This window comes from Rhea pennata, chromosome 3, assembly GCF_028389875.1.
Source record: "Rhea pennata isolate bPtePen1 chromosome 3, bPtePen1.pri, whole genome shotgun sequence".
Taxonomy (NCBI): Eukaryota; Metazoa; Chordata; class Aves; order Rheiformes; family Rheidae; genus Rhea; species Rhea pennata.
In genome coordinates, this window is record NC_084665.1 from 19,746,328 (window position 1) to 19,758,847 (window position 12,520).

The following is a 12,520-nucleotide window of genomic DNA, read 5'->3' on the forward strand; positions in this document are numbered from 1 at the left end:
CATTTTAGAGATCTATGGTTTTATAGAAAACTGATTTGATGTGGGGGGGTTGCTTAATAGATAATTTTGAAAGCCTGAAGTTGGCTACTGAAGCTGTGATTTAACTTTTCCCAAATTAAGTTAGATGCTGTCACTGAATATTGAGCACTGTAGGATGTTTAATTCTCAGCATTTACAGTGACAACAAGTAAAAGGTACTTCCAATTTTTTTCAATCTGAAATTCTTCGGCTTAGATTCACTAGATTTAGACACCATCTTAACTGCATATGCAAAAAATATTCCACTAATAGTATGCTATGCTATTGTGCAGTTCAGCTTCTCAGGTTGGGGAATTGTCTGAAAAGGGGGGAAAAAAAAGAAAAAAAAAACGTGCTATGAATGATCACCTGAGGGGAGGAGAAAACAAAACCTTATTTGGAAGGCACAGAAAGAAAAAATAAATAGCTTGTCACTCACATACAGAGGAAAAACATTGAAGACCCTGAAGGTAGAAGTTTAACAGGCATCTCAAATCAATTTGATTCCATGTCTTGTACTTCCCAGTAGATACACACTCCGCCAAGGTCACCTTTCTCTTGGTTAAAGAGTATCAGTGGCATGTGCCACTTGTTCAAATAGTTTCCTTTTGAAAGGGTTTCAAAATAGTTTCTTCCTTTGGATCTCTGCATTCAATTGTACAGTATTTTTCTGTAATAAAGGAAAAAAGGATGGACTATGTATCAAGGCAACAAGTTCTTTTGTCTCCCAATATAGTGTGGAAAAAAATCTTCCTTTATAAATACAACATGGGTGCTGACTGGTTGGAGCCTGCTTAGCCTAACAAGCTTAAAATCTTATTTGTAGTGGACATCTGTCAAGACAGAAGCAAGGTACGCAAGTCCTCTTAATCCATTAGCTCTAAACCCATCAGAGCTTTCACACTCCTTTTCTGAATCAAAGAAGAAAATCTGAGTAGAAACAGTACAATGGGATAGTGCACACCATCAAGACCAGATCTTCGGCCGTAGGCACATGAGACTTCAAGTAAACAACAACGCCAGCTGACAATGAAACTGGGATTGCAATGAAAACTTGTAAGAAAAAGGCTGGTTTGGAGTTCAGGATGAAACAGTGAGTTTGATTCTTTGTTGTGTTTTCCCTGGTCATTTAGATATTTAAGCAAAAATAAAGCCAAAGACAGAGAAAAGATGGGCTGCACACCCTCTCGCAGCGAGATTGCTAATAGTATTGCAAGAAATGGTCTTAAGGCTTTGAATAAACCCAAAGGTATTTGGCGTGTTGATCCAGGAGATAAAGGAATTCCATTGCTAGTTAAAGGTTCGTCTTGTTACACTATTGATGAATTTGGTCAGTACGAGATTCAGAGGAAGGACTGTCCAAGAGAAACTGAGGAGCAAATACCAGAGCAAGACAAAAAGGATCATTTCCAATTATCTTCCAAGGGTCATTCAGATCCCCAGATTGCCAGGGCAGAAAAGAAAACCAAGAGGACAGCCACAGATGCAGAAGCAGCTATGTCTGAACTTATTGAGTCCCAGAAACATATCACTGAGGACATACAGATCAGAAAGCAAAGCTCCTGTGAATCAGAAGCATCAACTTTCAATTGGGATGACAAGAATGAAAGCAATGGAAAGAAAATCTCAAAGAAAGGAAAAAAACAAAAAAGTCATAAACTGGCAAAGCAAGGTCGACCTTGCAAAATTAAAGAAAAGTCCATTTTGCCTCAACACGAGACAGAGAAAAAGGTAGATTTCCCAGAACTGCTTGTTAAGGCTCATCAGAGTGCTTATGCCTACTTAAATCCCAACCTCTCCAAATATGAAGCTATCCTTCATATGGCCAACCAGGCTACACAAACTCAGCTCTTCTTACAGCAGATGGTAAGCTTCCTGGTACTTTGCTTTGATGAAATCAACCAGCTCTTGGAAGAAATTGCCAATGATGGGGAAAATCTTCTCAAAAATATAGGTGGGAATCTGGCATGGCCAGCAGAAAAAGATTTGAAGGAGCACCCTGATCTCTTGCAACAATTACTGCAGTACACTGTCAATAAAATGCAGTTGCTCAATGGAACAGTGGCCTCCCTCACCTCTGATGCCCTTCAGGAGACATGCAGCTACCTGCAGTCTGCTGCAAGCAACTTGGAAGTAAAACTGAAAGCAAAGCAAAGTTTTGATGAGCGCCTGTTACAGACAATAAGCTTGCTCGAAGCCTCTACAGTGGGATCCTCCCTATCCCACAGTGATGACAGAACGCTCTACTCTGAGGACAGTGGCATTGGAGCAGACAATGAATCTATCAAAGATTTCAGTGCTCTCAGTCATCTTGGAAGACAAGCAAGCTGTGATTCCTGTGCACATGGCCATCTATCTGAAAAGCACATCAGAGCTGCACAGCACACTTGTGATGGGACAGCATCGCCAGGCTCAGCCACAGCCCATGACTCTGCACTTGAAAGACATTTTAAAGATATATTTTACTCATCTGTTCAGAGTAGAGAAGTATCTTCTTGTCAGAGTAGAGTACCAAAAGATGCTTCTACCATGCCTGAACATGCAAGCATGAACAAAAGCCATTCTTATAACTCCTTCCAGTCTGATTCTACTCAGGAAGGTGAACATTTCAAAATCTGTGAATCCACAGATTTTGCTTCTGATGATAACGAAGGGAGCACCCTTGGGGAGGATGATGACAGCACAAGTTTATCAGAGATCAGGAAGGATATTCTGCCAAGAAGGCCTCTATCTTCACCTGCGGTAACTGATAATACACAAAGGCAATCTACAAAGAGGACAGAGAATGCAGAGACAGAGGAAATGATTCTGAAGATGAAATATGCCATCAGTGAAAAAATCAAGTTTGTCCCAGCTAAATGTAGGCATAAGGAATGGATAGAGGATGAGAGTGGAAGGACAGTCCTAAGAGCAAGGCCCAGTACAGCAACGGGTAGCCAGAAAACCCTAGTGAAACAACGGCGGTCCAGGTCAGAGGAGTCTCTCAGAAGCCAGGCAGAGGACCCAACCCTTCTAGAGCTTCAAAGAACTCAAAAAGAGCTCAACAAAAGACTGGAAATGTTTTACAGAAACAAGGACTCAGACAGCAACCAAGAGCCTTGGAAATCAAGAACAGCATCTTATTTACAGGATGAGCATGTTTTGTCTAGATCCTCTAGCAAACTGAAGGCTTGCCTCTCAAAAAATTTCAGCATATTGCCTAACCAGGATAAAATCCCTTTGTATATGGTTGATCAAAATTCTGCCACTCACCTGGATGAAAGAGGAGGCAAGAAGCCCTTAAGATCTACTGTGTCTCCACAGGAGTCATCAGGCAGCAAAGATGACGAGCCTCGCGGAACACAAATCCTGAACAGCAGTAGCTGTGCCTCCCGCAAGTCTGTCAGAAAGCTTATTGAAACATTCAGTCCTACTGATGATCTTGTAAAAGACACACCTCTAAGATCTTTAGGACCAATAAAGTGCATCAGAAAATTTGGACTTCCAGTTATTCCACCTACTCCTCCCTTTCAGAAAAGCCTGGCACCTTTAAGTTTTAAGCATCGTATTTCACCAGAAGAAGACATAAACCTTCGAAACACCGATGCAGTTTGTTCAAACTTTCCAAATGGCTTTCTTCCTGTACCAGCTGCAGAATTCAGTACAAAGGATACAAAGGAGGATACTGATGAAGACACTGAAAATCTGCCGCCACCACCTCCTGAAATGTTAATGGACACTTCCTTTGGCTTATCTGAGTCTGAAGAAACTGCCAGAATAGAAGGAAGCTCTTCAGAAGATGCCAAAAAGCCTGCCAAAACAGAACTTCACACTACTAAGAGAGCACACATTTCCCCAAAAATCAAAGCTTCTCTCCAGTCCATTGACTTATTACCAAGTAAAAATATCAACAACCCCAATGTGATTGCTAATAAAGCCATAAGGAATACTGGAGTGGATGAGAAACTTCAGAAATACTCTCTGGAGCTGAATCCTACGAATGTGCATGTCCCTAGCCAAGAAGAGATACTGGCAACCCAGAGAAAAGAGGCTGCAGATTTGTATAAGCAAACCCATAAAATTATTCCTCTTCAACATCCCAGTGAGGTTTCAAAAACAGATGGTAATAACTCAGAGAGTAAAGAGCCCAGTTCACTTGCAACTTCAGTGCAATACCAGAAGCACAGTTCTCCCAATTCACTGAGAAAAAATGAAAAAGGCTCAGCTTTTGTCAGGAAGGTCTCCCCAACAAGAACTCCTCCTTCTTCTCCACCAACTGAGAAACGGCTTTTCAGTCCACCTGCATATCACAGACACACTCTGCAGGCGTTTAACAATTCACAGCCGAGCTCACCTACCATGCAGAGGAAACCTAGCCCCCCAGCTAGCCCACGGGTGCCCAGCCCTCCGGTACAGAAGAAGCTGCCCTCTCCGCCAGCCCCACGGAAACTGTTCAGCACACCTGCAGGGCTCCAGCAAAGCTCACCATCTCCACACAGGCTGTCAGGTTCCCCAGTTGGCCGCAGGGATGCGAGCCCACCTCCATTCCCAGTCACTCCCTCCCCACCAGCCTCTCCATCTCGGTCATATAAGGGACTTAAAGCCAGTTTGGATACTGGGGATGAGCAGCAACCCTTCTCCTCAAAGAGAGGCAGCAATGTTGGTTCAATATTCTGCCCAGCGACTTCCTCCTTATTTGAAGCTAGACCTCCACCACCACTTGGCAAACCCACAGCAGAGGTCACAAGCCAGCCAGAAGCTCCCTCATTTCCCCAGAGGAGCAGCATGCTTCTCAGGCAGCCTGGAGACCGGCCCAGAAAGCTGTCTCAGAGCGCTGCCAATCCTCAGCCTTTTGTGAAGAGGAGTTTCTCCGACCGCCGGCCAGGGGTCCAGTTTCGTCTTCCTGCTCCTGTGTCAGCTGGCAGTGAACCTGCGCTTAACCAGACAAGGTAGGAGGTACTTCCACCTTAGACCAAGGAGGAAGGGATATAGCATTATGTTAACTTTCTAAGTTTCTGGTGGGAATTTACCGTAATTAAGATATTCCCAGGGAAGGGGCCCTGTTTATGTGCAGAACGGGTGTCCAGGCAAGGACACCTATACAACGTTGCCTTGCCCAGGATTTCAGCAGACAGTCAGAACAAAGGAAAAGGTTTGCTTTCCACAGCTTGTTCAAGCCTTACACTGCCTGCTGTGACAGGCACCCTGGGGAGAATTCAGGGTCGCCTTCATGGCACGACTGGGCCAGGGGATAAAAGACATCCACATTAAATTCTTGTAAGCTGTGAAATAACATTCAGATTATCAACATCTTTAAGCAACCATGAAAAGATAAGGTTGGGCTGAGAGAAAGGATATCATTCTTAACATCAGCCTCCGAGCCAATAAAACATTCAGCGGAATTCTATATTCAGGTATTTCAAACAGCCAGCAAGAATGACTGACATGTTACATGTAGGCAAGGATCTGTATGGACAGAATTATAGCCTGAAGTTTTGAGCTTGTCATGCAGGTTTTCAGATCTAGGCACTGAGTTCAAATCTGATGGGTCTGCAGCCCAAGCCTGCAAAGTGGAAAAATCTCCCAGGCTACCAGAGATCTGTTGCTCCAAAAAAATCAGATTAAAGAAATTTAAGCACAAACATACAAATTCCATGCACCTAACAATTAGTGGACATTTTTGAAAAATCTAGGCTTATCTTTAAAATTGTTCCACCACTTGGAAAAAAAGTCACAAAAAAAGACTATGAAATGGAAATGAGTATTTGGGAAGTACTCTGAGAGCAGAGTAATAGCCTGCAAGTACAAAGTGTTGTTATTCTAGTTTCTCATCATCTTAGTATGTTTAAGTTCATTAAGCTTTAAGCTACACAAGAGGATTAAGACCCTGCTAATGTAACTTTTCCTCACATGAGGAGTATTTTTACTCTTGCCTGCAGAAGAGCTGAAATCACATGAGTAGTCCAGATGAGTAGGAATTGCAAGACCAACCCTAATGGGAAATAAAATCGCATTCACAAATGAACAAACACACAATGCATTGTGAGTAGAGAAATGAACTTGTCTACCAAAGTCAGGTGTCTAGACATTCCTCTCCTGAGAACAAAATAAGAACCAAGTTTCTCACACTCACAAAAGAGGAATGTGCTGAACAAAGTATGAAAAAACCCCCAGGAAACACTAATAGTTTTGCATTCTGAGTTCTAATATTGCATTATACTCCGACATTCAAAGATTTCCTAAAAGAAATACACATTGTTGCATGGGTTTTCTGTTCTTGTAATGTACTGTGTGAATTAAGCTTTGTCTACTCCAAGGTCTACTACCTGAAATAAATGTTTTCAAAAGAGGTTTTAAATCAAACCTTGCAAGACAAAAGCCCTGGCAGCTTTATGGATCAATTTTAAAAACAGTTTCTTATAAATTGTTAGTTAATTCGTGCTTCAATGGTGTGTATTATCTATGTATTGTAGTCTGTCACAGCATGAAGAATAATATTAAAAAGTACTATAAATCATCTCTTCATGAAAAAAAATGATATTTAAGTGTTATGAAATACAACATTTCTAGTTGTTTTGAAAGAATGAAATATATACTGAGCCAAATTCATCTTACCTTTTATGCAAGTGGTTGTCAAGAGCCGTCCTACTGAATTAGTCCAAATTTATATCGGTATAAGTAAATGAGAAAATTATTCCATTAATTACCACATGCATTGCTTTAAGATGTAATACACCATTGTTTCTTTTCTTAAATTTAAGATAAGCTGCTTGGAGTAAACTTTTACAGCTCTTGCTTTGAATGCCTAATATAAACTTCATAGCAAATGTGCTGACAGGCAGAGGTGTGCTGTTTTAGGAGTCTGCACACTGCCAAACTCTGAGAACCCCTGTCACCACTGCTGCTCATCTCTTGCTGCCGAGAACCAGCATGGTTGCCACCACTTTGAGTTTCACATGCCACCACAGCCCTGTTCTTATGGTGGATGTCACTGACAGACTAACAGAGAAACCACCACACTCTGATCCATCTTGCTCCTTAAGTTCATTAACCACCTGAGACTTCCCCTCCTTCTCAATTCACTCAGCTGAGGGGGGAAAATTTAGCTTTTTTCCTCCAAACCAGAGGCTATGTTCCTAGAACTCCACGTTCTGACGGTGTTTACATTTGATCTCAACTTTCCAAGCTATTCAGTGTCTCCTTTCCTTCATTCCTTCCCTTGCTCTTCCTCTCTGCCAGTTTAGCAATGCCTCTTCATGCTTTTAGACACATTTTCTCCCAGATGAGTGCTATGGCCCTCACCCTGCATACGATTCCTACCTTCCCTTAGGCTGCCAGTCCCCCATCCCTTTAGCAACCCGCTCAAAGCTCCTTTCCAGCTCCTCTATACACAGGAGCTTCTCTCAAAACATGCACAATTTCCTCTGATGCTGACTACCGGACATGGAGAAAAGTCAGGAGACTGAGAAAAGAAACAGGCCAAGTGCAGAGAAAAAGGGATCCTCCGTTACCCAGAGGTGCATCCTTACCCAGCTGGCTTCTCCACAGCCAGAAATTTTCCCTTACTCCATATATATCTCCCTGCTCCTTTGATAGGTACCCCACTAAAGATAGGAAACAAAATCTTGAGTGTTTAACAAAGGCTTCAGAGATAATCATGCGTATGTTATCCATTTTGATGGATAAACAATACTTTCGTGTTACAGCATCTTAAAACAGCTACTGGCTGCTAATTTTTATCCTGAAGCAAAGCACCACAGAAGTCTGGTATTTTCTCCAAAGAAGTACATTGGCCTGGCACATTAGACAGATATTATGTGCTATATGAGTAGAAGGTCTGGAAAAATGTAGAAAATCAAGAAAGTTAATAATCAAGAAAATACCTTTTTTTCATTTTAGACAAGTTCAAGCACTGGTCACGCTGCAGGAGGGAGGGGAACAGATGCAAATCTGCAATAGCATCCCTAACGGGTGAAACAATTTGAGAATCCCTGATTTAGCCAGTTTCTCAGGTGCTTCTGCATATTCTGGGATGTGTCCCTCCATTTATCCACACACAACTAAGACATCCATTTGCTGGGAAGCAGATTGCTAAAGATTAACCTGCAGGAGCTGCTACAAGCAACATGTTCCAGTGATCCATCAGGCAGCTAAGTCCGCTCTCCCACTCACTCTATTTTAGCAGCAACACCAAAACAGGAGGCAACTTTCCTCTCATTCTACTAGCTAGCATTACCAGTATTAAATGTCAGTGCTGTATCTAGATTTGCAGGTTCTCCTGCACTCTCACTGTTCCCCTACAAGGCAGAAAGTGCTCCTTTCCCAAGTATATCTCCTTCCCATGTAATACTTTAAAGAATATCAAGACTTAAAATACCACTAGCACTAACTAGAACTGGAGCTAGAGCTTTCTTATTAATCTTAGGGCACTTGGAACAAGACTTTCAAGTTAAGGTTTCAGTGCTCAAGTCATTACAATTGATATATTGAGCAACCATGCTGGTTTCTAAGCTTGGTCATTTGATAACGATCAACAGTACTGGCGTATTATCAAGGTGTGTACAGTTGCTCTGCTTACAGAAATCCTTTTAATCTGTAATAGGATTTCTGTGTATGTAGTTAAAATATTATTTCATTGGTGCTGTTACTCTCAAGAGGTAGAGCAGAGATAAAAGATTAAATGTTACTGAGTTATTGTTCAAGGCAAGGGGTTCAGAAGGGATTTGGTTCAGTGAGTCAGGCCCAAAGCAAGCAGAGTAAGTGAGACTTTCTGCATTTGAGGATATTTGAACTTGGATTAGAGCATTATGAATTGTCACAAATCTCTTCACCCAGCAATTGAAATCATTGAATCCAGGTCCCAGCAGGCTGAATACGAATATAACAGCTTATTTATAGTCAAAAACTAATTCAGTTTAAGGCAATTTATGTACTAAAAATACAAAAAATTATTCCTAAATAACTCTGAAGTATTTCCTTTTGTTTAACTTAAGCCACTCTTACTGCTTCACATTGCCCACAGAGTGAGATATTCAGGAATAGCTTTTCTGCTATAGCCAGACTTGATTTGTCAAAAGTGTAGGCAAAAATCTAAAACTCTAGAGATGTTCATTCAAGTTTATAGAGCTTGCCTATGTGACCTCAGGAACATCATTTACCCTTTCTGTATCTCACATTTCCTGTCTGCAAAGTGGCAGATTTATACCACCAGAGTATGTACCCCACAGTCATGTTGACATACTCAGAAATTACTGTAAGCAGGCTAAATATATATATATATATATGTAACAGAGATAAAACCTTTCTTCCAGTGGAACTTGGATTTGGAATAAGACTTTTAGCTCAGACCTGTCTTTATCCACAGATGAACTCAAATTAATGCTGATCTCCTATTAAACATTCGAAATATTTACTTTCCAGGAGAGTTTTGGGAGAGGACAGTACAATGCATTTGGCATCACAAAGGAGGGAACGTGGAAAATAAAATCCAGATTGTGTATAACCATATACATAGGAGACAGGGAATTACACAGTACTTGTGCAGCATTTGTGCATAGTGAGTTAACATGGTCTAATCAGCATTGTTTTAAAAAGCCATGATTCATTAGCCTCTTAACTTAAGCACCTTTCTTTCCGCAGCTTGGAGGAGAGCGCCAGAAAAGGAGGCGACTGTTGGAACAGCCTTGGTATCTCTGACATCAAGGAGTCCAGCAGGTCAGCTTCTCACCCCGAGCTCTATGTTGTGGGCCAGCGACTGCAGAAAGAGTGACACCAGAAGCACCTTAGAAGACAGAAAGCACAAGCAAAACTGGGACCCTGGAGTGATGAAACAGCCTTACTCAAGCCTCCAAATCACTGCATTAGGCTTTACCAAAAGGAAGCAATGCAACTGCATTACATCTAGAAACCCAAACTAGCCCCAAACATCCTAATGAGTATCAGCAGAGTGGTAGCCAGTTGCTTCTCCTTTTGATTGTATTTTATGATTTAACTGAAAGATTTGCATTTAGCAAAAAAACATACTTATCAGTTTGGCAGGTGTGAAACAAATTAATTCTACTCAGAGCCTATAGCCAAATCCTTTGTTTCACTGTTTAGCTAAAGGAGTTGCAAACTTTCAGAAATAATTTTATTTGATGCACTGTTTATTCATGAGGCATCACAGTTTCTGATAAGTAAAAAGTGGCTATTATGGTATTTCCCAGGGTGGGTAAAATCCTGGACCCACTGGATTCTATTACTAAAATAGCTCCAGCAAGGCCACAACTTTACGCTAGCTATTTATGAACATGCAGAGAGAGAATAAGATCAAATACAAGTTAAAAAGAAACCTTTTTTACAGGAATAAAATAACAATATTATTCTCAGAAAAAGGCTTAGATCTTCTAAAGCACTTTTGACTATCACATAATCTCATTGCCCCCTAAATCCCAGGGTACAGGGTTTAATCCTGATTAGAGTGGTTTTGTAATAGCCCAATCAAACTACGTTATAAATCCTAAATCACCTAAGGACATGTTATGTTTTGGTTTGGGTCTTTTTTGAAACAGAATGCTGGCATATAAGAGAATCCTATTCTCCCAGAAATAGATTTATATTCTTTCTGATTTATGCAGTTTGAGGGGATTTATTGTAATTTTACTAAATAGTCTGGACAGATCATTGTTAAAACAAACAAAGAAGGAAAAAATTATTTACAATTAGCTAATCCTAGGCTGTCACAGCACCTGCTAAAATGCTAAAATACAGTTTCATAATTTATTGGATCTTGCTCAAAGTACTAGTTTATCATCAGAATTAAGATACATCTTTTTTAATTAAAACTAGACATGTTTTCATTTTTTTACTGTACAAGATCCAGAAACAGCCATATATATTCCTGTTTACTAAGATTTTTTTCATTCTTTTCTATAGCTTAGTGTAGTATCTGGACACTTCACCTAGGCATAGAATTTTAAGCCTTCCTTCCCACTGTTGTAATGTGGAAACTGAGGCTTGTCTTATGCTGTACAAGGGACTCCTTTGGGTACTAAACTTCAAGTCTGATTCTACTGCCTTAATCACAACCATCCTTCAATAAGCTCAGTGCCATTTTATGCCACAGAAACAGAGAAACCTTAATCATGTTATTTAAGTGGGTATTGAATATAAAGAAGTAACTTGCAGAAAACAAGTAAAATGAGTGCTTTGAATCAGCAAAGGCTTGCAAGCTTGAGGTGACAAAGGGGCTTTTCTCAACACATCCACATTGTATGCACACAGACAAATGTGCCACCCCCAGTTAAAGTGGGAAATCATCAAGGAGGTACAGCAGAGATCATCAGCAGGACAAACTCTACAGGCATTTTCCCCTCTCATCAGTATTATAGCTCTCTAATGTCATAAAAATACAAATATATTTTGCATATGTTTGGGGTTTGTCAGTTCTGCTGGTCAGTTCTCTGGTTTTATGCTGGAATTTCCTGCCATCCAAGATGAGTGATAACAGAAAGTGTTTGTTCGCATTCTCCAACACCAAATTATTCTCTGGTGCAAGAGCAACGCATAGGGCAACTCTTCACTGCAACAACCAAGCTAGAAGTCTTATCATTCGCATGCTGGCCAGACATGGAAACAGCCAGTCTTTCCCCGAAAAACAGACTCCCTTGAAGACATGGTGCATGCACCAACAGCCTAGCACAGTGTCTTTCCAAGCACTGACTATGCCAGGAAGCTCATCAGCAAATGGGCTTCCACGTAAACACAGCAGTTTCTGAAGGGTTTTGGTATTGCTGTAAGGATGTCAAAGTGAACTAAGCATTACATTCAAGAAAGAGATCTTCTTCGGGAGTGATTCACGAAATTGCAGCATGGAATAACTACATGTAGCTAACTCTTCAATGCAGTTAGTGTACAGGGCTCCTGCAAACAAGGTGTTTTTCTTCAATTTGTATTGCAAGCAGGAGATTAAGAGTAACCTTAGTATGCAGCCCAGAGAAATAACAATTTAGGTAGCCGGTATTATTTTTTACACTATATTTTTTGTGGATAACGCTTGCATTTTTCATGAATTCAGCATTTCTGGAAACTTTTTGTTTTGTAAGATGATACTCAACTGGAAGATTTATTTTTTACTGATGTAAATAAAAGAGTTTTTAAACGTAAAATTTGAATATAATGTGTCCTATATTCTGTGTAGAATTGGCTTAAACATTCAACCCAATGTTATTTTGCTGATTCCTTGCTTAGTGCACTAACTAGTCTCCTGTGCTGTTACCTTCCTCCCCCACCCCCAGCACAAGCTAGACTTGTTTTTTATTTAACTAGAAATGCCTTTACATCAATTCCTTTACGCTGCACTTCCATTAACCAAATTAGTTCTTTTAGGCTACAAGATCCAGACTGGACACGGACACTGCCTGATCAAAACTGGTCAGCCATGCTACCAGTGCTCCCCCACGCTGATTTAAGCATGAGCCAGCCAACAATTTTGCACTCTGCTCAGTAGAGGTTCTAGCATAGGGGAGCGGTTTTAGTCCGAAGG

The 12,520-nt window shown here is 40.8% G+C and overlaps 1 protein-coding gene across 1 annotated transcript; it reads left to right on the forward strand.

Moving 5' to 3' along the window:
• Positions 1-1,188: 1,188 nt before the first annotated feature.
• PCARE (photoreceptor cilium actin regulator) lies at positions 1,189-9,766 on the forward strand. The gene is made up of 2 exons (XM_062573545.1): positions 1,189-4,946; positions 9,637-9,766. The coding sequence occupies exons 1-2, from the start codon at positions 1,189-1,191 to the stop codon at positions 9,764-9,766; spliced, it is 3,888 nt and encodes a 1,295-aa protein (XP_062429529.1).
• Positions 9,767-12,520: the final 2,754 nt, after the last annotated feature.